The sequence below is a fragment of the Rhinatrema bivittatum genome, chromosome 5, assembly GCF_901001135.1.
Source record: "Rhinatrema bivittatum chromosome 5, aRhiBiv1.1, whole genome shotgun sequence".
Classification (NCBI taxonomy): domain Eukaryota; kingdom Metazoa; phylum Chordata; class Amphibia; order Gymnophiona; family Rhinatrematidae; genus Rhinatrema; species Rhinatrema bivittatum.
Genome location: NC_042619.1, coordinates 117380704 through 117407578, shown reverse-complemented (window position 1 = coordinate 117407578; position 26875 = coordinate 117380704). Strand labels below are relative to the sequence as shown.

Genomic DNA, 26875 nt, shown 5'->3' with positions numbered 1-26875 from the left:
TCAAAATGCTATAATAACGCATGGATAGGCCCTGCGCTAAGGAAAAGGGGCGTGTTTATGGAAATGTTAGAATTATCACACCACGTGGAAACAGTCAGCCTCTCTCTGTGCTATCTCTAAGGCCTTCATGGTAGTCAAGTATTTATATCTCTATAGGAGGACCAGCTAATAGCTTAACGCCAGAAAAACTGTGCAATAGCATGCGTTATGCTATTGCACGGTGCAATTTTGCCCCTCATTTTCATAAATCCCACCCAAACTCCTCCCTAGTCCCGCCCCTTCCCAAACTTTGCATTCGCACCGTGCGCTGACGTTATCGCATGCATTATGGCATTAACACATGCATTAATGCTTTATTGTGTGAGTTAACGCTATAACGTATTTTGATGAATGACCTATTAGATTGTAAACCCTCTGCGGCCAGAGAAATACTTATAGTACCTGAATGTAATCCACTTTGAAGAGCCTGAAAAAGCAGAATAGAAGTCAAATAAATTAATAAATGTTCCATTGTTGAAAGTAATAATTTGTAACATGATGAAAAATAGATTTCAGCAACATATCCCCCATTGGTGATCCAGCATAACCCATTTCATTCTTCTTTTATTAACAGCTGTGGGACATGGCACCGATAGTTTCTTGATGTTGATTCGATTGTATTCATCGGCAGTATTTTCTGAAGAAGTACTTTTAATCCTTAAAACGCACAGCAAGATCTGGACTGATGATACTGAACATGTGACGCAAGAGGAGAGCTCGCCCAAGCTGCTACAGTCTTTTAAAATCTTGTGTTGACTCAAAGTTGAACATTTTCACAACAGTTACCTTTGAATTGGTTTGCAAAAGATACTGTTAAGAGGAGGTGTTTTCCAACCCCTGGTTTGTATATTCTGGCTGCAGTGGTTTGAAGGTCTGCGTACAGTTTAGGCCTGATGATTGTGTCTGCATATTTTTTGCTGCTTCCTGTGGAACTTATTTTTTAGTTGTGTAATTTGTTCTCTTCCTCTCCCTGTCATACAGTGTAAGATTAAGGTTGCTCATAGGAATATATGCAGAGGAACTATTTATTCTTCATGTTTTTATCTTAATTGTATTTCAGTTGTACTCCCTGCTATAGAGAGATTTGAGGGGTGAGGCTTGAATCTATCACATTCTTAATTAATATTAGTGGTAAAGTCATGAGCTCACCACAACTCCATCTGAACTCTAAAACCAGGCTCCCACACCATCAGATGTAACAGATGGCACCATGTAAGTGTTCAGTTTCTCCCCTGCTGCGCAGTCTGGCAGTTGCTTGGCAGCCTGGTTTTATAGTAGATGAAATTGCTTGGAGTATGAATGAGGCCTGTACAGTTTGAATTAGATAAGGTTGCACAGACTGGTTCAAATTAGGATATTGGATATATTTTTTAAAGCTGTAGATTGAAATGTTACGCTTATGATAGTCTGTATTCAGCCTAAGAAACCATGCATCCTAAATCATTTCTTACTCTGCTTCATTCTTTTCTTTTTTTTGTATGTTCACTTGACAAAGTGATTTTTTTTCACCCCTTCCCTTCTCTTACCCACTTATTTACAAAATGTTATATTTTTTATTTTTTTAAGATTCTGATAGAGGGTCCTCAGTCTGCTGTCACAAAGTGGCCCAGATGCATCTTGACCCAGTGTGTCGTCTTGGTCTGTTTTTTGGCCCCCCCAGTTTCCCTCTGCTCTTTGGGCCTGAAGCTCAACCAGAGCTGGCCTCTGCTGGGATTCTGGTGCCGTAAGCTTTCATTTACTGGGTTCCCCTTTATTGTCCGTCCCCCTCCCCCCCCCCCCCCCCCCCCGGTGCCACAGACTAGCTACCTCTGAACTCTGTGCATGGGTTCCCTGACTATCCACTAGGCATCACTCTTGTGCAGTGCTTGAGACCCCCACCAGAGAGAGAGAGAGGCTGTGAATGCAGACTCTGCCGAAGCAGGCGCCCGACTTGAAAACTGAGCCCAGGGGTCTTCTACATGGCAGCACTGCCACTGAGCATTGGGCCAGCTCATCATCATGGCCTCTTGTGTGGCTGCTTCTAGTGTAAAAGAAAAAGAAACAAAAGTCTTTTTAAAGTTGAAGTTTCAATTAGAACGTTCAGGCTACAAGACATTTGCCTTTTAATTGTACCCAAGATGGCTTTACTGTTAACATGCAAATGTAAAACAGTTTGCCTGAATGAATAGGAGGGTCTCTGCTGACAACTTTATCGTCATCTGAGTCTGTTTGCATAGTTGGAGTTCACAAGAGCCTGGAGGGTGAAATGGAGTTTGTTTTCACAGCCGTTAGCCACGGGCTTTATTTGTACTGATTCACTCATATTTGTTTATCACACTTGATATACTTATAGGCATCACAATGAGAATATAACCTTTCAGTAAGGTGCATCCCATTATGCACTATTACATGTGCACGTGTCCATTTGAAAAGCTAGGAAAGGAAGCTTGCACAGTAGCTATCTGCAGATATATACTGTATGTCTTTTTTTTTTAATGGTCTTAATTTGGAGTATAATATGCTTTACAGTCAGCACTTTGTAAACATTTACAGCTGCTGCTAGGATGGCAGGTCTAGCTGTCTAGAAGCCTAATCAGAAAGACACTGCACTTTCCCCCATCTCCTCTTTGAAAGCTAGCTTTATTGCCTAGAAATGTCTGCATAGGCTGAGGAAGGCAAGGTGATTGCTGTAAGGTCAGGGTGGCAGAGCTGGTAACTGAACGCTCAAAAAATGTTTATCTTAAAATAGGGGAACTGACACTGTCTAAGCAACTAACCAATGAATAAGGGCACAGCAGGGCAGAGGATGACTTGTGTTGTAAATGGACAAAGTTTACAGGTTACTTCCATTCTGTACATGTACTGCTGCTACAGATATAACAATAGGAGACCAGCAGTCCCTCATGGCCTAGCAGCACTGTTTGAGTGGAGTTTTTCCCTTTACTGGTAGTTTTGGGATTTTTTTTTTGTACTTTTTGGTTTCGCCAGCTCCCAGAAGCTCAAAAAATCTATGTAATTAACTCCAGCGACTCTACCATGGGGTGCTATAGTAATTTGTGTGCGGTGAGTGTGTGCTCACACTCCATACATGTGACTGTATTAGGATCGGGCTCTCCCTGCACTTTTCCAGCTGCAGGAAGGGAATTCCTCCTCTGGAGCATTCTCCCACAGGAGATCTGGCTTCTGCTGCTTTGTCTTCAGTTTTTGGCCTGACTTCCAGCAGACCTGTAAGAGTTTAGTAAGCAACTGCTTGGGACAGAAAAGCAATCAGTTTGTACAATACCTATGTGAAGAAATATAAAATCATTTTTCATTTCTTTTTCTGTATGATGCTACAGGACACTGAATATTGTAATGTCATAACCAGACCAAGGAGGGGACAAAGGGTGAACTTATCATGTATTGCCTACTTTTATAAATTAGACACTACCCACTCAGCACTGTAACCGTATCATTTGCTCTGTCATGAATAGTCAGCTTCTGTTGCCTAGGCAAATAAATGAGACTGCTGCTGACATGCAAGTTTAAAAGGTACATTGTAATATGGCTACCTTTACTACAAAAAGGGCCAGGCAAAAAAGGAACACTAGATTTATGGTTTAAAGCCATAAGAGTATTGCTAAAGAAAATCCATTTTTTTTCATGGGCTAGTGAACCAGTTTTTGGGGGGTTTTTCCATATATATATCCCACAGTGCGTGGTATAATTGCTTTGCAAATAAAGGAGATGTTAACACAGATTAATGTACAGCAGAGGGTTCTAGGGTTGCGGTTGATCTGAGGTGCCTTTGGGTATAATGTGTTCGGTACGTCAGCTTGGTGGCTGTCTTGCGATTTGGGAAATCTGATAACCTTTCGTGCCTGACAAACCCGTGTGGTCTGAGTTTATGGCAGCAGTGATATGTTTTGAGCCTGGGAGGTAAATGGGTAACTACTGGAGACTTTGGCACTACATCCTGCATCTGGACTAGCATGGAGAGGTTAAGTCCTAGAGGGGAATTCTCTTCCTCAATCTCAGAAACCAGCACAGCTAAGGAGCACCAAGAGGAAATGGGATATGGTTTGGGAAGAGGAAAACGCAATACCGTTTTAAGAAAAAAAGAACTGATTTTTTTTTTTTTTTTTATGATTAAGGCTACATGAAAAGATCTGTGGCCTCTGCTCCTTTGAAGCTGGTGAACCAAAACCATTCAGAAAAATGGTTATCCTAAAAATCCAACCCAGTTTCTAAAGTCACATAAAAATCAATCCTAGTGGCAGGGTCTCGAAGGCTGCAACATTCAAGTAAGTATTAAAATTGCAGGTACCAGCACACAAGTTTGATACTTGACATGGTCATAGGGAAGAATAACAGTTTGCACCCATGTGTCTAGTAAATTTGCTAGATATTTACCCAAATCCTTGCGTTAAATGATTTGTTACTTTATGGCATGCACAAGACTAGAACCATCGTCCTGATTCTTACTCTAGAAGGCTAAGCATGGAGCTGACATAGAAGCTGCGCTACCCTTTCTCCCAGTTAACAGTGGTCTCTCTTGAGCCAAGGTGCGAGAGTCACTGGGTTGGCATTTTGTGGAAGTTTGCATTACTGATGCTTGTGCATGGCTAAAAATGGAGGACCTTAGTTCATTGTGTTAATCCAGCAAGTTTCATATAGACAACAGTCTTCATTACTAAACAAATTCTAATTCTCATTCCGATGGTGTGTACATTTGTTTCGGGACTGTTTACAGAGCCGCTTCATTTTAATAGCTACAGGCTGGAACATAACAATCTACAAGTTAACAGAAGTCCATTGGAGATAGCTGTGGCCTCCAAATCTTCATCCCCAAACACTCTACTTCCATATATGTGATTGCCACCATTGCTTTCTTCCACAGCTGAGCAGTAAATTCCAGCCACTTCACATGGGCGTCCATGTGTAAACGGATCGAGATTCTCTTTTTATTCCTATAGTGAAATAATTGTTGATCACAAATAAGAAATGAGCTATGGTTCGTCATCCAGTTCAATGAACCTATATTTTTTTAAAGGGGAAAAAAACATTTTTGTGGCGCAATCTGCAATGAATCTGAGAAAATCCACTAAGGATTTTTGATGACTAACTTCAAAGTGTTTTGGATCTGCCTTGGATTTTTCCACAGATCCACTATGAAAAAAAATCCATCTGATTTCCCCCCCCTATTTCATGAAAATAAACATTTTCCATCACAACTCAAATAGGTTAAAATCTTCCTGGTTGAAGTTTATCTTCAGATTTTGTGTACATCCCTACTCACCATACAAGAGGTGTAAAATGTGTTCTGGGAATATGGTAGAATGTATCCCACCTCCTAATCCAAAGAGAAAGATCCCAAATTAGTCCATTCTCTTTATCCCATGATTGTTTAAGGAGTAGCTACTCTCAGGCTACACATACAGCATAAAGCTGAAACGATTGAAAGATATAAAGAAATTAGTGTTGGATGTACAAAGCAGTGCTGCTGTAGCCTTATCTCTGAAGAGCACTATATTAAACAATTGTTGAAGGCATTGGGTGTTCACTTCAAAATATTCTTTCCTGAAAGTGTTCATTATTTTCAATTAAATTAAATGGAATCATTCTTACTTGTTTAAACTTTAATTATGCTCACATCACTTCTGGTTTTTTCCCCCCCCCCACTAATCAGGACCTTCACATCTGTATTTCCACAATGGTGGATTATTCTGCTAATCTTATTTATAATTGAGGTGTGTCTTAAACCATCAAAACAACAAAACGTAGGGTTGCAGGGTACACCGCTCAGGCTGTCAGTATTCTAAAACTATCAGAGCTCCATGAAGTTAGAAATTAGAGGGGTCCATTTCATGCCCAGTATCATGCAGATTGCTTTCATCGAATAGTGAAGATGTTTTGCAGTGTACTTTTATCTCTCCTATTGACTATCATAAAAATGACATCAATTTGGCCATCTTGCAAGGGTGGCTTTTTTAATATTCTGGTGAGCCTCCCTTCAGGTCATTTTTATAATACTAAACCCCCCCCCCCCCCCCCCCCCAAACAATCAAAACCGAATGAATGAAGACTGTGAAGTCGATCCAGCACCTGGAGTAAAAATAAAAAAAATGCCTGAAAAAGAAGAGCATCCTCACTGCCCTCTGCATATTTGATTACCGACTTAACATCTTACAAGCCATGGTTTTATTCTCATCTGTTAAATATTATGCATTGAGTTTAGGATATGGAGAAAATCTGGGCAAATCTCCTTTGTCACATTACATGAAGAAATCATCTATGTCTCTGATTCATGGTCTGTGCTTCCAAAGTGTATCATTAGATAACATTCCTATCAAATATATGTTCATAAAAGTATTGGCTGAGACTGAAGCCATATTGGATTCATAGCCAACCATAGCATCTAAATACATATATGGAAATTGGATGTAGTTGTTTATTTTTTTTAGAAGGAATTCTAGTAAAAAGATATGATTGGTAGACTAGTACATGGCCTTAGCATAAACCTTTTACTGCCTCTGTCCATTTCATGTGGGTTACACTTCTGTTCAAGATGTGTACATTCAGTGTTATCAGTCAGGAAGCTTCTTGTACCCAGACCTGGAAATGACTGTAGTAGAATAATTAGTGATCTCCCTGCTCTTTGAAGACATCTGTTTAATTATTGATCTCAGATGAAAGTGTAGAAATTCAGAGAGAATATGCAGCATGAAATGTGTACCTGGAACTGTGGACCCACCCTGGCATTTTAACTTCCTGTGGATTGGTGGTTATATATATATATATCTTTATAAACTATATATATATATATATATATATATATATATATATATATATATATATATATATATATATATATATATACTGGACATAGGGAAAACTTCCTGTTTAAAAAAGAAGTCATACTGGGGGTTCTTTTCCTAAAGTGGTCATTGAATTAATCTGCAGTGGAATCTCTTCCTATTTCCCAGAGGTTTGACAACATCTGTAATCCTTGGCTTTTCTGCAGTACCAAAGTGACATTCTATTAGCAGTTTTACTTGCTGTGTTTTTCATATATTTTTCAGTGTCCCCGTCTCCCCCCAGTGTGGTCAAATTAGAGGAAAGAAGGTGTGTGCATCCCAGTCTCATTTAACTACAGTGTATAATTGCTGAAGTTACCACAAGTTCAGTGCATTAAAATTGGATTTTCTTTATTTTATTGGTGAGGTGCTACATCAAGAGAAAAGTCAGATGGGTGGCCTCCATAGTGGCTACTAAGTTCATTGCTGCAGCTGTAGGGAGGATATTAGTTGTCATATTCTCACCCAGAGCCTTAGTTAGAGGGGGAGTTTTTTTAAATGTGAGAAATAAATACTCTAAATCTCATGTACTCTGTTCTTTGTATTTACCACTCTTTGCCCCCTAATAAGGAAAGGAGGCTTAGAGACATGCGGCCATATCATGAATCAGCCTTCTCGTTGAAAGTGAACAGACTTCAACCCAAAATTTGCATATATATGACTTTCTCTGTGATTATAACTAAGTATTATTCCATTGTACATTCTGTATAGGTCCAGGAAATTTCAGGAAAATGTCCTTTATTACTGTAATGTAGCTGCTATTATTACTATTTTGGTTTAATGACAGAGATTTCTTTGTTTACAGCAGAACTTGTCCAAATCAAAAGGGACCAGATTTTAAATAGTCAGAACGTCAATGTTTAATTTTCTATGTTTGTATAGTATATTTTATCAAACCTTATGCTGTGTACTTATTTAGGAAACCATCTTAATTTCATCATTTCACCGTATAACTCTATATTGAGCTTTCACAATACATGATGTAGGTATACCATTTATGCAATAAATTAATCTGTTAATGCCTGAGCAAACCATACCCTGATGTCTTCTGTATTTTATTTAAAAAATGTTTAGACCGCCTGCTCCAGAAAAGGTTGCAGCAGTTTACAAAGCAGAAAGTCCACTTGAGAAATTTAGTAAGAGATAGCAAGTACAATGTAAGAATCTAAAGTTTGAGTAAAATGTGGAATAAAGCATGTATACAGACAGAGAAGCAAAACTTAGAGAATTCAATTTCACAATGTTTTTGGGAAAAAAAAGGGGATGTTTTTGTAGAGTATGATGTGAGTTGTACATGCATGAGATGAAAATTGTTCAGAGTAGTTAAATCACAAGCAGATTGTGATAAATTCCAGGAAGACCTTGTGAGACTGGAAAATTGGGCATCAAAATGGCAGATGAAATTTAAGGTGGATAAGTGCAAGGTGAGGCATATAGAGAAAAATAACCCCTGCTATAGTTACACAATGTTAGGTTCCCCATATTAGGTGCTACAACCCAAGAAAGAGATCTAGGCGTCATCGTGGATAACACATTGAAATCGTTGGTTCAGTGTGCTGCGGCAGTCAAAAAAACAAACAGAATGTTGGGAATTATTAGAAAGGGAATGGTGAATAAAACGGAAAATGTCATAATGCCTCTGTATCGCTCCATGGTGAGACCGCACCTTGAATACTGTGTACAATTCTAGTTGCCGCATCTCAAAAAAGAGAAAATTGTGATGGTGAAGATACAGAGAAGGGCTACCAAAATGATAAGGGGAATGGAACAGCTCCCCTATGAGTAAAGACTAAAGAAGTTAGGACTTTTCAGCTTGGAGAAGAGTCGGCTGAGGGGGGATATGATAGAGATGTTTAAAATTATGAGAGGTCTAGAACAGGTAGATGTGAATCGGTTATTTACTCTTTCGGATAATAGAAAGACTAGGGGGCACTCCATGAAGTTAGCATGTGGCACATTTAAAACTAATCGGAGAAAGTTCTTTTTAACTCTACGCACAATTAAACTCTGGAATTTGTTGCCAGAGGATGTGGTTAGTGCAGTTAGTATAGCTGTGTTTAAAAAAGGATTGGATAAGTTCTTGGAGGAGAAATACATTACCTGCTATTAATTAAGTTGACTTAGAAAATAGCCACTGCTATTACAAGCAACAGTAATATGAATAGACTGTTTTTGGGTACTTTCCAGGTTCTTATGGCCTGGATTAGCCACTGTTGGAAACAGGATGCTGGGCTTGATGGACCCTTGGTCTGACCCAGTATGGCATGTTCTTAATAAGCAGAATAGATGTTTCACAACAACAATGAACAGAAAAATATCCAACAATTAAAAACTCATAAAAATTATTTAAAATTCTCCAAACACCAATAAAATATATTTCAAAACAGCAGACACATCACATAATATTCAGTATTTAAAATGGCAGTCAATCAAGAAAAATAAACTTTAAAAGCCACCTTTACTAACCCTCTCCAGCAGCTCTCCTACTCCTCTTCCATGCAGGCCAGAAGCACACACCAGAAGCAGTAGTGGCTGAAGCTCTGTACTCGTGGTCCTCTTCCTTAGGGCCCACGCCCAGTCTCTCTGTCTCTAACACACATACATACCAGTCACACCCCCATGACCAGTTTCTGTCTTTCACACACCAGTCATCTCCCGACCAGCCTTTCTCTTCCATACACACCACACCTTCCCAATCAGTCTCTCTCTCTCATACACACACACACGCTTCCCACTTCCATGTTCTGTCTTACATATACAGGCTTCTCACTCCCATGCTGTGTCTCACACACACCCAGGTTTCTCACTCCTATGCTAGCTCTCGCCACATGCACAGGCTTCTCATTCCCATAATCACTTTCTTTCTCTCTCACACACACATACCAGTCACACTCACAAACCAGTTTGTCTCTCACACACACCAATCATCTCCTGACCAGTCTTTCTCTTACTCACACACACACACACCAGTCACCTTCCGGAACATTCTCTCTCTCTTATGCACACACACACAGGCTTCCCACTCCCATGTTCTATCTTACATATACAGGCTTCTCACTCCCATGCTGTGTCTCACACACACCCAGGTTTCTTACTCCTATGCTACCTCGACACATGCACAGGCTTCTCATTCCCATAATCACTTTCTTTCTTACACACACACACACTCCCTGACCAGTCACTTCCATTGTCTCTCCTATATATACACACACACACATCACCTCTCTGACCAGTTTCTCTCAATCACACACATGCTCTCTCTACACACTGTTGTGTTCGTGCCTCTTCTCGCCCCTCTCTCCACCCTCTCTACCTTGGGAGCAACTCCCTTCAGCTCTGACGGACAGATGCAGCCGTGGCTTCTCCCTGCCTCTTGGTCCCAGTGTCCCCGGGCTGGCTTGATGCTACGGATCCGCCATGTTCCTGATGACGTAAGGGCGCACGTGCAATCCAGACTTTGTACCAGCAAGGGCGCGAACCTCGGGGGTGTCCCCCTGTAGTGACGTCATCCATTAAAGACTGTTTAGAGGAACCAGTGCTCGCCTACGGCTCCTGTTCCTGAATATACTGAAGACTCTCTGTGGCATAGAGACCATTGCAGACATCTACTATTGTGAGTGTACCATCTTGTATCCAGTATACCCTGTCTACTCACTCCTTCTAGTCTCTCTCTACAGCTCAGCGACCCAGAGATTACATTCCAGTATCAGAAGGACTTCAGCCCTACCCAACACCTCGTCTCACTACTGCCACCACTGGTGGTTCAGCTTCTAGCTTAATAAAGAACTATTTGTGTTTACTTCATATTCTAGCCTAGCCGGTGGTTCTTCTCAGGATCTCCTCCTGAGGGTGCTGTCATCTGCCATTGGCCCAGGGATTCACCATTTCCTCCAAGTGGTCATTTCTTACACTACTCTCACTCTGTGGGAGCCGACCACTAACAACACTCACGGAAGTATTATATAGATAGCTACTTTCTCTTTCTATGGGACTTGCCAGCAGCCTATATATAACAGATAGCAATCTATCATGCCTTCGCTATGGAGTAGCAATCTCAGTAGTAAAGTAACAATATACCTATTGCTAGCTCCTCTCCTCAGAAGAGTGTCATAGAACAGATTGCCAACTCCTCTTCCCTGGGGAGTTGATCCATAACAGATTGCTACCTCCTTCCCTTACAGGAGCATCTAACAGCAGTTTGCTAACAGATACTAACTCTGCCCTCCTGGTGGGGTCAGCACTACAGATAGCTAACTCATCCCCTCTGGAGGAGCAGATCATGACAGATTGCTACTCCTCCCCCTTTCAGGAGAAAAGCAGAACAGTTTGCTAACTCTGCCCTCCTGGCAGGGTGAGCTACAGCAGATTGCTAACTCCTCCCATCTGGATGAGAGCGTAACACACACTTACATAGATGATCTCAATCAAATGCTCTCACTTACACACAGGCTCTCACTCAGAGTTACACATGCACACTCTCAATCGCACATACATTCTCTCACTTGCTGGGTGGCTGTCTCTCTCATTTCCTCTCCCCACCCTCCCCAAGCACAAATGGTAGCTGCAGCAGCCTCCTTCTCTAGTCCCCACATGCCAAGAAAGAAGATTCCTATCGGCCCCGGGAGGCTAATTCTGCTGTCTCCTGTGCCGATTTCTGGCTGCTTCTGATTTTGCTTCGGGTGCACGCTGTTGCCCGGGGCCGATGCTGCTCGACGCTACTTTTCCATAAGGCATGGCTCTTTCTTCTTCCTGCACACCCCACTGCACATCACTTCCTGTTCCGGGGCAGGTGCAGGAAGAAGAGGCCCAGCCGCAGTTGCCAGCCTCCCCTAACACTGCTGCCGTTCCCATCCAGGCTTGAACGTGCTGATAGCCCGGGCGGAAATGGCAGCAGTGGAAGATTGTCCCTCTTGCTCAGTGAGGGAAAAGGGAGGAAGAGCAGCGGGAGACCGGTTGAGAAGCGCTGCTTTAGAGGGCGGGGGTGGTCATTTGGGTAGGAAGGCGGCTTGAGAATGAAAGGAGCCTGCTGCAGAGGAAAGCTGGGAGGCAGGCATTCAGCCCGCAGTGAGGCAGCGGCAGGAAGTGTGCTGGCTGCCTCCTGCCGGCAAAAACGCAAGCGGGGCAGGCGCGAATGGAGGCGGCGGGGCACGGGAGAAGTGCCGCGGGGAAAATTCAAAAGCAGCACTTAAGCGGAGGGCCTCGTGGGAGGCTTCTGCTCTTGGAGAAATGTCACATGACTGCTATTGGTCACCGCGACCAACACCTATCACGTGATTGGGAATGACCGGCCCACTGGGGCATGCCCGAAGCCCCGATAGGCCAATCCGCCCCTGCATGAGAGCAGTGGTAATTCTGTAAAACAACAAGGTAACAGTCAAGGCCAGTGTTGGCCTCCAACTTCCACTCCAGCTGCAATGGGGAAAAGAAAACACAAGGGCCAAAAGGTCCTGGGTCGGCTCCTTGTCAGAAAATCAATAACGCGAGAGCTATAGCTGCAAGAGTATGCAGACATATCATCATGGATATATAGAAAATCCAACTGCTTTAGATGGGATTTCTTTCATTTTCCTGATATACTAGTAGCTCTCAATGTGTGTTTAAGAGGCTACAGCTATCACTTTTATCTTATTTTTATGTGTAAGGAACCTTTGGTTTCCTTGCCAGAAGGACTCAACCAAAAATCTGGGGAGGTAGCGAGAGAGAGTAGTGAAGCAGAGGTTTGGGTGATATTCCCCCATGTGGGAGAAGTAGTGCAGAATTGCCGCAGGAGTAACTGCAGGATAAGTCTAGTGAAAGAGGAGGTGTTTTGGGTGGGGGGGATTAAGGAGGATTAGAGCTGGCTCCGTCATTTCCACCTTTTCCTTCGGGCTTCCAGTTGAATCAAAACCAGTCTCATCTCTACGATGGCAACTCCACTCTGAGCAGTCATTTGCAATGAGGTTTCTCCCTTAATCCTCTCCTACTCCCATCTCCCCCCAACCACTGCATCTCTCTCAAGAACCTGGTGTGTTGTGAACTCTAAGCGTGGCACCATACTGCAACAGCAGAAAGGCCTTCACCCCACCCCACCCCCTAGAAAAGGGGGAATGAAAGGTAAAGCCCTGATTCTTCAATAAGCACCCACTAAAGTGAAGCATGGCATCTTTCATCAATGACCTCACTAGCAGACAAAATAGTGTTCACCATAGTGCTAAGCCTGTATATTAAAGTGCTACCAAAAGCGTTCAAAATGGAAAATATTTTTAGTCCGATTGCATAGTTACATCCATTTAGCCTTCCAGGATTACGATCTGCACAGTCAGAAATTGTTCTTTAAAAGATTCCACTTACTGCTTGAAATAGCACCACAAATGTGTGGAGAAATAGGCAAGGTGGTGTTTTGGACACACAGTCTTCCTACTTTACAGTGGTTCACACATACAGCAGTTGCTTCAGGTCCATAAGAGAAACACAAGGCTCAGGTGACGTGCTGGGCAGACCTGGCTTTACTTTCACTCCTGCAAATTACTTCATGTCACACTAAGAAGGGATTTTTAGGGGGCAGCGATATTACTCCTCTCTTATTACACAGCTCCATGTGCACAGACAGCATTATATACATAATAAACCTTAGATTCTTGTTACCTGCTAGATGTATGAAGGACCTCTCTATCCAGCCTAGATTTGACACATCAACAACCCTTGTTCTGCGCATAGATCATGGTTCCATCAAAGTTGACTTTTTCAGACTGCAAGTCAAATACATCCAATTTCTGAACCAACATCCCTCCTGAGGAGATCACAATCTGAAACATAAAGTACCAGATTAGAGATCTAGTCCATTACCAAAACCATCCAACTCCTCAGTTCAAGTCCTATTCTACAAATGAACACACACGATCACATTTTATCGCAGACAACTTGATGCAAGACTCAAAACACCACAAGCTTAATGCAAGGAAACCCCCAAATATTATAAAGAGACTTACAACTCTAGCGTCGACTGATTTTTCCAGCAAAGGCAGTAATACAGTTGTAAGGATATGCGTACCTAAATTCAACAAAACAAAGGAATTAGTGCCTAACAAACAAGCCATATCTGCAAGTGTTCAACATAGGAAAAAAAGGGCCTGCTGATTCATATAAGAGGCCATTTCCACTATGCTGAACACAGTGCTACAATATGCACCCTCAGAACCAAAGAATAACTTCAAATGGATTGTTTTTTGCTCCTTGATGTGAGGTGTCTCTGTGGTGGCACTGCACTAGACACGACCTCATAACATTCAGGACCAGAGAGTTGGATCAGGAGAGAGCATTAGATGTAGCATTAGATTGGATTTCAGTAAGGCCTTTGACACAGTTCCACATAGGTAACCCAGAAACAAACTGAGTGCCCTACGTATTGGCCCTAAAGTGAATGACTGGGAGGCAACAAAGTCCACTCTGAGGAAAGGGGGGTGGGATACCAGTGCTGTGCGGCAGAGATCGGTCCTCAGTCCTGTTCTCCTCACCATTTGCATAAGGGATACTGTGGAAGGGCTATCAGGAAAGCTTTGCCTTTTGATGGATGATACCAAAATCTACCACAGGACAGATACCCTGGAAGGTGTGGAAAACAGGAGAGATCTAGTAAAGCTTGAGGAAGGTCTAGAGTCTGGCAGCTAGGATTTAATGCTAAAAAAAAAAAAAATGCAGATCCTACATTTGGGTTGTAAAAACCTAAGGGCGCAGTACAATATAGGCGATGAAGTTCTGTGCGCAAAACAGGAGCGGGATCTGGGGATGACCTTAAAGTGGCGAAATAGGTAGACAATGCAACAACAAAAGCCAAAAGGATGCTTGAGTGGAGAGGGAGAGGAATAGCCAGCAGAAAGGGGTGATATTACCTCTGTATAAGTCCCTAGTGAGACCTCATTTGGAATACTCTATACAATTCTGGAGACCGCATCTTCAAAAGGATATAAATCAGAGTCGGCCCAGAGGGTGGCTATTAAAATGGTCAACAGTCTTTATCATAAAGCATATGGAGACAGACTTAAAACTCTAAACATTTATACCCTGGAGGAAAGGGGAGATATGGCAGAGATATTAAAATACCTCCAAGGATTAAATGCACAGGAGGTGGGCCTGTTTCAGCACAAAGGAGCCTCTAAAAAGCAGGGTTATGGGATGAGAGTGAGAAGGGGTTGACTCGGGAGTAACCTAAGGAAATATTTCTTCACATAAAGGGTGGTGGATGCATGGAAGTGGTAGAAACAAGGTCAGTATCGGAATTCAAGACAGCATGGGACAAGGACAGGGCATATCGGCGGGAGAGTAAGGGACTATAAAGCTGAGCAGACCGGCTGAGCTATACAGCCTTTAGTTGCAGTCATGTTCTATACATGCTCTAGCATGACTGTATTGATATGGTGAGGGTTTTATTGATCGCGATGGCATGTTATACGGTACAACCTAAACAGGTCCCCAGTGAACACAGGGATATGGTAGGTCAGCATCAGAGACTTTTACAATTGCATTTATGATATTATGCCATATTGTATTATATTTTCAGTATTAACCGCTCTGGGTCCCCATTTTGGGTAAAAAGGAGGTGCAGAAGTGGAAGAATAGAATAGAATGCTAACCATTACAAACTATATAAAAAAAAAGGCTTACAAATGGAAAACCATGATGCTAAAATCGCAGTTCTTTCTATGTTTCATAAGGGTATTAAGGCAGACCACACGTCACCAGGTTTGCAAAAACCAAATAAATCCTGAAGCTTGGAAGCATAATAGGTTTCAGTGGCAAATTACTGCAGTGGGCAGTGCTGGCTATTCTTGGCAGAAAGTTTGGGGATGGTGAGTGAGTGCTCCCTCCATTGCTATGATGTTGTGTAAGGTGTACTGTAGCACCTCATTCTTTTCTGAAGCTGACCTCCGGCGAGGGGTCCCTCTGTCTGTTTACCACAGTACAGCATAAAGTCAGGGTTTATAAGAGAAAAGAGTCACTGGCTTTGTCTGAGCAACTCCGAAGCTTTTCCTTTTAGATGTCTGCTACCAGGTCAAAACCTAAATGAGGAGGTCAATTTTTCCTTTACAGGGGAGGACATTAGCGGTTAAATATTTTTCAAGTTCTTTCTGCTCAGCCAATTCCCACCATAATAAATCTTCAGTAAATTGGGGGGAGATGGGTGCTGAGCTGAGCCTTATTGGAACACCCCCCCCCCCCCCCCCCCACACACACACACACACACAGTAACATGTGAAGTATCAACACACCAGAGAGGGCTGGAGAGTGGAATCAGGGGCGAGACTGTTAAAAGCAGGAAGAAAGGCCACCCAGGATGGAATGAAACAGAAAATCAGCGGGGGAGATGTGGAAGATCCTTGCCAGCGCCGCAAAGGAACCTGTTTGTGGCTTATCCATCATGCTCATGGCTTCAGTTCTGTACCGTGCCTTTGCCGCAGCCTGAAATAACAGAGACTAGAATTCAGCCTGACCGCATTTCCCTGGTGCTGAAAACAACATTAGCACAGCCATGAGCTTTTCACTTGGGCTATCACAGCGCATCCCGCTGGAGAAATACTGGCCGGGATAAATCGCAACTCCTAGACACCGTGCACTTCAGCCGTCGCTTCTGACAAAACGGTTTCCAGAATCTAGCCTGCCGCAAAGCCCACACGGGCAAGAGAAGGCATTTTTTCTAGATGGATGCTGCAGGGCAAACCCCGTCCTGAAACAGGATTTGCCAACTTTTGTTTACCCAACTGAAATGGAATAGTTGATGATGCAATCGCTTCAGCCAGGAGAATTCCCGGAGGAGGTCAGAGCTGTTTACTCTTGGTGTTCTCTGGCAATTAAGCAGAGGTGTTGCTAGGAGCCTCAGAGACCCAGGACATGGGCCCATAAGCCCTCCCCACAAGATTTTGATAATTAACTCAATCACGATTGGCAGCTCCTCTCCCCCCCCCCCCTCCCACCATGAAGAATCCTATAGAAACACATAATTAGACATCACCAATCTCTGTTCTACATTCCCAGGCAGCTGGCAGCAGGGAGTCACTGTATAGGACCTGTCACAGGGAAACTACCCTGTTAGTTTGATCCTGGTGGGAAATACCATGGCTCTCTCCAAACCTGCCTCTTACCAAATTCCATCCACACAGAGACGAGGCATCGCTACAAATATCTTGCACCATTGTCTCAAGGTGCTGGCCAGTTTCAACCATCTAGTAAAACTACCCCTAAAAATTATTCGGCAGCAATCAATCAATAAAAATACTATATGGGAGTGAAGCCTGGGGGGTCTGTACAGGATAAAACAAAATCCCAATATAAAACCTGCACTTCAGGTTGTACAATAACCTGCAATCACAAAAACTTTCTCAACAAGGGTGCAGAGCAGAACAAGAACAATTCTCCTTATCACTCTCACCACAGAAAAGTAATATTCCAATTATAGTGTCACCTCAGTAACAGTAATATAAACTCTCTCCACTAGCAGGAACAGTATATAATACAAAATTGCAAAAATATGTACTCAGAACCTATAGCAAATCTGCTATACCATGACACGTTAAGTGCCAAACTCCAACAGTAACAACTCTGCCTATGAAAAGGCAACACTGCAATATTATACCAGGCCTTAAAACACCAATACACTTCCTATTATGAAATCAGAACAAATCAGGCTGCTATAGATCCCTACACAGAAACTGCATACTAGCAGAATACCTCATCGCAGTCACATGTAGAATACAGACAGACCCATATCAAATGCACAATAAAGAGACCATAAAGTACAATAATAAAGTACATACCCGACGCTGCCTGAGGCCTCCCGCAGCCGGAACACCACTTCGAATTACAAAAGCTGCTCCATGCTGCTCACATGCTATCCTGCTGCTGCCCCTCCTGGCTTCTTCTAGGCATGAGCACACCCAACATCCTCATCTTAAAGGGCCTGTGGCAGGAAAGCGCCATGGCGCCCTATGATGATGTCACCGGCATCCCTCTACTTAAGGCTCCTTCAGAGAAGCATCAGATGCCTTAGTCTGCCTTGAGTCGTCACTGTGTTTCCTTGTTCCTGTGTACTCACTTTCCTACCTTGTTCTGTGTTCCTGCCTACCTTTGCCTCACCTCATCCGTGTCCTTCTTGTCCTGCAGTGCCAATGTTTTTGTCTGGTCCTTGTCCCGTCTCTCTTTGTCTATCTCCTGACTTGACCTTCCGGATTCTGACCTTTGCTTTGGACCTTGACCTTCCTTGATTGTTACCTGGACCTGACCTTCTGCCTTGGATTTAACTACGCCTTGTCTGCTGCTTGCCCAACCACTGGCCTGTTACTGGTATCTCCTGTCTGCCACCAGCCCTGACCTTAGTCTGTCTCTGGACTCTCATTTGCCTGACCGCCAACAGGACCCATCTAAGTCCTGCTGGCTGTTAGAATCCAAGAGCTTAACCTGTGGGAGAGGTGGTTGGTATAGGTGAAACTGCAAACCATCCCACCAAAGGGCGCATCTGCTTGTTGTCAACATGGGTCTAGCAGGCTAGCCCACTAGGCAGCACCAACCACACCCACAGCACTAAAGCCCACCAGTACCAAGCTTGTTACAATTGGAAACCATAACAAGCCAGACTCCGTAAGCAGTGCAACAATGGAAAACCAGATACATCACCATTCCTCACAAAAACATTAAACAATACAATCAAGAAATATAAAACATCAATCATAATAGTAAAACCATACTACTAAAAACCATACATATTTCAAAACAGCTGATGAAAAGAATAACACACAATAAATAAAAACTCATAAAAATGTTTTTAAATTTCCCCAAAATCAATAAAATATTTCAAAAGAGCAGATACATAAAAAAAAATCCAATAGTTCAAACTCATAAAGATAAATAAATCCCTTGCTCTCCATACCTGGCAATTTTTGATTTCCAGTTCATCTGAGATAGTTGTAGATTAGTGGAAGGATGGAGGGCATGGGGAAGGACAGGGGTCCCATACACACTTTATCCTCTCTCTCTCACACACACACACACACTCTCCCTCTCTCACATACACACACAAGCTCTCACATACTTTCCCTCCCTCTCTCTCTCTCACACACACACACACCCACACATTTTCATAGAAACATGACAGCAGAAAAAGACCATATGGCCTATTTAGTCTGCCATCTGGCCAAATAATTTAGCTTTACAACTCCCATCACTTCCTCAGAAATCCCCTGTGTTTATCCCATGCTTTCTGGAATTAAGATACTGTTTACGGGAGGCTGTTCCACTCATCCACTACCCTTGCTGTAAAGAAATATTTCCTATGATTACTCCTGAGACTACCACCTTTCACTCTCATCCTATGGACCCCCTCATTCTAGAGCCTCCTTTCCTTTGAAAGAGGTCCCACTCCTTGCATGAAAACCTTGAAGGTAGGTAAATATCTCTATCATATCTCCCCTATCTCACCTTTCCTCTAGGATACATCTTTGTTTATCCCCATATGCTTTAGATCAAAGACCACTGACCATTTTAGTAGCCACCCTATGGACAACTCCAACAGGTTTATTTCTTTTGGAAGATGTGGTCTCTTGAATTGTATAAAATATTCCAAATAAGGTTCCACCAGGGACCTATACAGGGGGAATATCTCCTTCTTTTTTCTGCTGACTATTCCTCTCCCTATGCAGCCAAGCATGTTTTGGGCTTTTGCCATCACCTTATCCACTTGTTTGGCCCCTTTAAGATCAAATATGATCACCCGTCATGCTTAGAATAATTTCACCTGAAATACTGTACCTCTCCCTTGGGGTTTTTACAGCCTAAATACATAACTCTGCATTTTTTAGCATTAAATCTTAGCTGCCAGACCCTAGACCATTCCTCAAGCTTTACTAGACCCCTCCTATTTTCCACACCAACAGGCTGTCTACCCTGTTGCAGATTTTGGTATCATCAGCAAAAAGGCAAACCTTTCCCAACAATCCTTCCACAATCCACTCCTTGGATTGAACTCCATTTACCCTTTTTCATTTCCCAATCAACCAGTTTCTAACCCAGTCAATGACTCAAGGTCCTATACCATACGAAGGGTACTCAGTTTATATGTCACCTATGCAGAACCATGTTAAAGGCCTTACTGAAATCTAAATACATTACATCTAGTGCTCTCCCTTGATCCAACTATCTGGTCACCCAGTCAAAGAAAGAGATCAGATTCGTCTGACAAGATCTACCTCTGGTATAACCATAATGCCTCAAATCTTGCAATCCACCCACTGGATTCCAGAAACTGCACTATCCTCCATTTTAGTAGTGACTCCATTAATTTGCTCACCACAGAGGTCAGACTAACTGGTCTATAATTCCCAGTCTCCCACGTTTATGAATAGGAACCATATCTGCCAATCTCCAGTCCTCCGAAACTACTCCCAACTCTAAAGAATTGAAAATATCAGCCAGTGGAGCTTTCAGGACTTCTCTAAGTTTCCTTAGTAACATAGGATGCAACTCATCTAGCCCCATCGCTTTATCTACTTTAAGTTTAGTTAGGTCTTCACATATACATTTTTCAGAAAATCAATTGAGGTTTACCTTACTTCAAATCTTTATGTGGTCATGCTCCAAGCCTTTCCACAGTGAACACCAAACAGAAATATTTGTTACGCAACTCTTGCTTTTTCCTCAACAGCCTCTACATTTTCTTCTCTTTAACCTCTGAGTCTCACAAGGCCACTATTGCACTTACCTTTTCAACTACTTCTTTAGAAAACCATAGTGGCCTCTTTTTCCTCTTACCTTTATTTACTTTCATAAAAAAAAAAATGTAGTTGCCCTTATATCGCCTTTTAGTTTTGCCCACTGCTCTTCTACTTCCCCTAGATTTTCCCATCCAGCTAACAACTCCTTGATGACTCCCCCAATTTAACAAAAAGTTATTTTTCCTGAAGTCTAGGACCTTTGCCTTGGAATGAATCTTCATTTCTTGCACTCTAATACTAAACCACATTATCCATTGATCGCTGGATCCCAGATGATCATCCACAACATCAAAGATACTGTTCTCATTGGTAAGCACCAAGTCCAGTATCACACTTCTTGTGTGAGTTCTGTTACCAGTAGGGATGTGCATTCATTTAAAATGAAAGTGCAAAACGCGACAAATTAGGCTAATTCATTTCATTTGGGAGCCCCGAACCGAATAGGGAGCTTCCCCAAATGAAACAAACCATATATGTTTGTTTTGTTTTAAACTAATATATCGGGCATAGGTCTAGGCTCGAAGCCAGGGCCACGATCTGACTTGGTGGTTGGTTAAGGATGCTGCGACTTGCCACAGAGGCCAGGTCCCAATGCCAAGGCCTAGGCTGGAACCTGAGCCCAGGCCCAAAAGCCACATCCTGGAGGCCAGGTCCCGATGCTGGGGCCTAGGCCCAGACTCAGGCCCGATGCCAAGGCCTCAGCAAGAAGGCTGGGTCCCAATGCCTGGGCCGCGGGGAGCCCAGGTCTGGGCGCTCCTTTTCTTGGGTCCTCATTTTTCTTCGGCTTTTCAATGCCAAATGACAGCATCTGCTGGAGTCACACCATCCTCTGGGGTGAATGCGCCGAAGTTAATTAACTCCAGAGTGATCCCAGCAGACGCCATTATTTGGCATTGAAGTACCAAAGAAAGAAGAAGACCCAAGAAGAGAAGCTCCCAGGCCTGGGCCTGACCCTGGGCAAAGGCCCAGGCATCTGGCAATGGCAGAGGCAGAGGCAGAGGCTCAGGCATCAGGCCTAGGCCCCAGACTCTGTACCCAACCTCCGGGTCAGTTTGGAGCATCGGACCTGGGTCAGGCGTCAAGACCCAGCCTCTGAGTCAGGTCTCAGTGTCAGGCCTGAATCTGGGCCAAGGCCCCAGTATCAGGACCTGGCCTCTGGCCCTGGCCAAGGTCCAAGTGTCAGGGCCCGGCTTCTGGATCGGGTGGTGGCGTTGGGCCTGGGCTAGGGCTTTGGCCTAGGCCCAGGCCCAGGCATCAGGACCCAGCTTCCAGGGTGTGTTGCGACATTGAGCCTGGGCTAATGCTCCGGCCTAGGCCAAGGCCCAGGTGTTGTGACCCAGCCTCCAGGGCAGGTCACAGCATCGGGACCCCTCCTTTGGGGCAGTTCACATCATCTGGCCTGGTTCTGGCCTCTTGCCTAGGCCAAGGTGCCAGCCTTCATCAGATTACCTGACAGATCAGTTAAGTATTATTATTTTTTAATTTTTGAGGTTCTCGGCCGAGCCTCCATAATTGGCCCACACCTTTACCGAGACCCCGGAATCACACTTGGGCCTATACCACAGCCCCTGCTTTGGGCCTCAGCCTAGGCCCTAGGTGAGGCCCCAGCTTTGGGCCTAGGGCCCGACATTGCACTCTGGTATAGGCTACGGCTCCTGCCTCGGCAAATCTAAGACGTTGGCCTGGTCCTAGCCAGCAGTTCCCCACTGGTCCGGGTAAGTGGGAGCCAGGGGGATCCTGGTCCCGGCATTTTTACGGGAGGGTGGGAGGAGGCCTAATTTTTGTTTTTTGGCTGTTTTAGAGGGGGTTATTTGATTCGGTTTTTTTTTCCACACAAATGTAACGAATCAAGCAATCCACAAACCGAAATTTGTGGGGAAAAAACTCCCGAAACTGAACCGAAAACAAAAATGAATTTTTTCCCCCTGCACATTCCTAGTTACCAGTTGACAGAACAGTTCTCCCTGCAGAGAATCCAGGATCTCCCTGCTTCTAGAAGACACCACAGCCGAGATGTATCAATCAACATCTGGCAGATTGAAAATACCCCAGCAAAAGCACCTCCCCTTTCATAGCAATTGTGTGAATAAATTGTGTGAATATCCTCCATTAAATCTCCATCCATTTCTTCTGTCTGTGGAGGTCTGTATATTACACCACTTTAAACAGATACTCTGTCTCACATACACACGCACACACTCCCTCTCTCTCTCCAACCAAAGTGACAGCACTCACAGCTACTCTGGTTTCTCCCCTCTTACCACATTTTTACTCCTCCTCCACTCCAGCCCGGTCATCATAGCAAGCCTTGGTCAGGAACCAGAGACTATGACTCCCTCCAAAACCTGATACATATACACCCTAAATGTAGCCACTAGGTGTCCCCACTGTGTGACATCAGAGACTCCTTCCGTCCCCCCAAAAGCTGTAAAGGCTGCCTCCATGGCATTCCCAGCTGTGGTAGCCCAAAACAAAAGGAGGTACAAAGAATCAAACCCAGATTTCTGCTGAGCCATCAGGTTGGCCTCTTATTTATTTATTTATTTATTTATTTAATTAATTAACATTTTGCAGGTGACAAGTACTTGGGAGGAAATTCCTTGCCGTTGCAAAGAACTTCCCTACCATCAGTGGCCAATTGCAGAGTGCATGTGTACTTTCTGCCCTTTCCTAAGCAAGGAGCCCAGGAAAGAATAGGTGCCAGAATTAGAGCAGCAGATCTAACAGGTGTCAAAACACCTGGTAAAAACCAAGACAGCAAGCTCCATCCTTTGGTTCTTATGTTGCATATACCTAGATAACAAATATGATTTTATCAATGAGAAACAGTCAGTGAGGCTCTCTGAAACATGGCAATGGGATCTCTCTGGCTAAAAACCCACCCGAAGAAGAGGCCTCCATAGTCCTAGAAGCTTGCATCTTTAAACATTTCTCCTCCTAATAAAAATTCCACTCTACCCAACTACTTTGGAGCAGCGATGTCATGCTAGCGACTCCTAGCACCAGCTAGGAGTTTATCTCCCACCGCAGCCCTTATTCAAGTAGTTCTAGCAGGTATGGCGCTACATGTGATATTTCAGAGAGGTAAAATTCTAATCTGTTGGGGGTACGGGATTTTTAAAAATTGTATCTTAGTCTGATACCACTGGAATGAAACTATTTATTTATTTTATTTATTTATTGGTTTTTATATACTGACATTCATCAATGACATCACATCGGTTAACAGTGAAACAGTAAACTACGCAAAAAATGCATTTGACATAAAACAGGCGAGAAAAAAATAAGCACTGTGAACTACACTTAAGTTGCGTTGTGAACTATATACATTGCAGATACTATATACATTGCACTACAAGAACTAATACAAATGCTTCAAACATATACATTGTATACATTGCAGATACTATATCCATTGCACTACAGGAGCTAATAAGAATGCTTCAATTATATAGACTGGAGGATGACTGGGTGAAGTTAGGTGTAGGCTATTGTGGGTGGTGTTAGGTATAAGATGGTCGCTGGGAGTAAGCTGGATAGTGTTAGGTGTAAGCTTTTGTGAACAGCCACGTCTTGAGTTTCTGCTTGAATTAAATATATAACTATATATATATATAAATATATAATATATTAAATATATAACTATTGCAAGGAGGTGACCATCTCCCAGAAGGTTCTGCTCATCTCTGTTTTGTGAAAAGCAGGAATGATCACTTCAAAAGGCATGTTCTAAAGCTAATAGCTGCATGCTAGAGATATCCCAAATCAGGGTGAGATCCTCTTCAGCTTTCACTAGCACATACTGTACTTACCCAAGGTGTTTGTGGCAAAGGTTATTTCCAGGCCATCTTGTGTTATTTCTCTTCTCTTTACCATGCAGCCTGCATTGTTTATCTGTAAATGAAAGTTCACTCTGACTGCTTATTTACATGGATTTCACTGACTAAAAGCCACAGTCAACATCAATGGGCCCTATTGGCTCTACTTTCCTACTAAAATATGAGTCATTCTAAATATATTTAAAATCCTTTGGTACTTTGAAGCACAGATTTGTTTAAATAAGTCAGCCGGTTGCAAAACACTAAGGGGCCGATGCAATATCTGTGCACGGAAAACGAACGCTCAGTGTTGAGTGCCCGTTTTCCTAACATGCGATGAGCTATCTCTCCTGGGCACGTGATGCAATATTTAAATTAGGGGGTTGCGCAAAAAAGGAGGTGCTAGGGAAGTTTTGTGCATCCCTAGCGTTTCCTCGGCATTGGGCGCACAGGAGAGGTGGCTCTCTTCGAGCATCCGTTTTTTCTCCCGCCACTGGCATAGACACGCACAAGATACATGACCTGGACAGTGTATCTTGTGTGTGTATATTGGGCATGAAGAAATGGGTTTTTTTTTTTCAAAACATTTTTTTTTAAATTAAATCTGCTTTATTTGGTTCCTCCTACTTAGTATCACTACAATACTATCAGGAGGAATCAACGAAAGCAGGATTTTTATTTTTTTTCAATGCGCCCTTGAGCGCGACATACCTTTACGCCAGCCCCAGGCTACCGTAAAATTTGCCGCGTTGCAATGGGCGCATTGGCCGTGTGGGAAATTTTTTTGCATCATGAGGATTAGCTAATACCCTCATTTACATGGAATTTACATGTAATGAGCGCTATTAGCCATACAGTGATTTGGACATGCATTTTGGATGCATTAATCCCCGTACTGCATCAGGGGTTATGAAAGCGCGTGGTAAATCATGCACTAGCCGCTCCGCACAGTACTGCATCGGCCCCATAGACGCTTTTTAAAAAAAAAAGAAAAAAAAAGCTTGGCAAGCTGGCTTCTGTTCCTTAGACCAGCTGGGTCCTGGGGATGCTGCTGAGGCAAAGATGACAGTCCTCTGGGAGAAGGGAGCCTCAGCCATCATACAATAGTGACTCCTAGTGGCCAGACTCACAGGTTCCAGAGGGAGTCGTGCTCTCACTACAGTTGTTGGGCTAGAACAGGGGTCAGGAACCTATGGCTCGGGAGCCAGATATGGCTCTTTTGATGGCTGCATCTGGCTCGCAGACAAATCTTTAATAAAAAAGTAAAAATCTAACAAAATCCCCCACCCTCCTGATGCCCCCCAAGACCTCCAAAATTAATTTACTACAACCCCCACCCTCCTGACCCCCCCCAAGACCTGCCAAAAGTCCCTGGTGGTCCAGCGGGGGTCCAGGAGCGGTCCGGGAGTGATCTCCTGGACTTGGGCTGTCGCCTGCCAGTAGTCAAAATGGCGCCGACGGCCCTTTGCCCTCACTATGTCACTGGGGTCGACCCCAGTGACACAGTGAGGGCAAAGGGCCGTCGGCGCCATTTTGACTACTGGCAGGCGACAGCCCAAGTCCAGGAGATCACTCCCGGACCCCCGCTGGACCACCAGGGACTTTTGGCAGGTCTTGGGGAGGTCAGGAGGGTGGGGGTTGTAATAAATTAATTTTGGAGGTCTTGGGGGGCGTCAGGAGGGTGGGGGGTTGTAGTTAGTATGGCTCTCACGGAATTACATTTTAAAATATGTGGCGTTCATGGCTCTCTCAGCCAAAAAGGTTCCCGACCCCTGGGCTAGAAAGTAGGGGAGAGAGGGAAGTTAAAAATAGAGAGGAAAAAAACTGCAAATTAAGGTTTATGGTGCCACAGACCAACAGGGATTTGTTCTGATTGAACTGGCAGTCAAATTGCCAGACAAAAATAAAAATGCCCAAAACTTTTTTTTTTTCTTTTTGCTCTATATTTCATTCCCAAGAAGATATTAGTATTTAAAATTTTTAAATGCCCTTCCCACAGTGCTGATTTGCATCATCGAAACCTCTAGCACGGGCAGTACGAACTGTGGCCCCTGTTACTTTACCTTCTGCCTCTCCTCACTCTGCATATAATGCAATACCGTACTTAGAGTGAGGGGATGAAGAGGGGAGGGTGGAAGAGGACCCAAAGCAGGAGCAGAGGGAAGAGGGCACTGTTGTGAGGACTGGCAAAAGCTCTGCTGCTTTCAAGATTGTAATAACATTCTCACCTCTGGATCCTTGGAGAAGCAATCATAACAAGCATTACTGGCTACAAACCAGTCCCCAAGCACTGCCTAGACTGAGAGGCTCTTGCTGTAGCATCTGTCGCTTCTGTGCTTATGGGATAAGCAAGGAGGGGGTTGCCCACACGATCAGTGAATCTGCAGCTTGGGAGCTCTAGTAGGGTGAATACGGCCCAGAGAAATGCTAGAAACCACAGAACGATTGTGAGCTGACCAGAGCACAG

The 26875-nt window shown here is 43.6% G+C and overlaps 2 protein-coding genes across 5 annotated transcripts in view; one reads left to right on the top strand and one right to left on the bottom strand.

The window, feature by feature from the left end:
- Positions 1-7890, top strand: part of WDFY2 (WD repeat and FYVE domain containing 2) — a 251022-nt gene extending 243132 nt beyond the window's left edge. For all 4 annotated transcript variants that reach the window (XM_029602801.1, XM_029602799.1, XM_029602802.1 and 1 more), the window contains one exon: positions 614-7890. In XM_029602801.1, the coding sequence (XP_029458661.1) occupies positions 614-635 (22 nt within the window). In that variant the 3' untranslated portion in view covers positions 636-7890. The remainder of the gene's footprint in view (positions 1-613) is intronic.
- A 5587-nt stretch (positions 7891-13477) lies between these two features.
- The window catches only part of DHRS12 (dehydrogenase/reductase 12), a 31036-nt gene continuing 17638 nt past the window's right edge, over positions 13478-26875 (bottom strand). The window contains 3 exon segments of the mRNA XM_029603170.1: positions 13478-13639; positions 13823-13884; positions 24403-24484. Of these exon segments, the coding sequence (XP_029459030.1) occupies positions 13526-13639; positions 13823-13884; positions 24403-24484 (258 nt within the window). The 3' untranslated portion in view covers positions 13478-13525.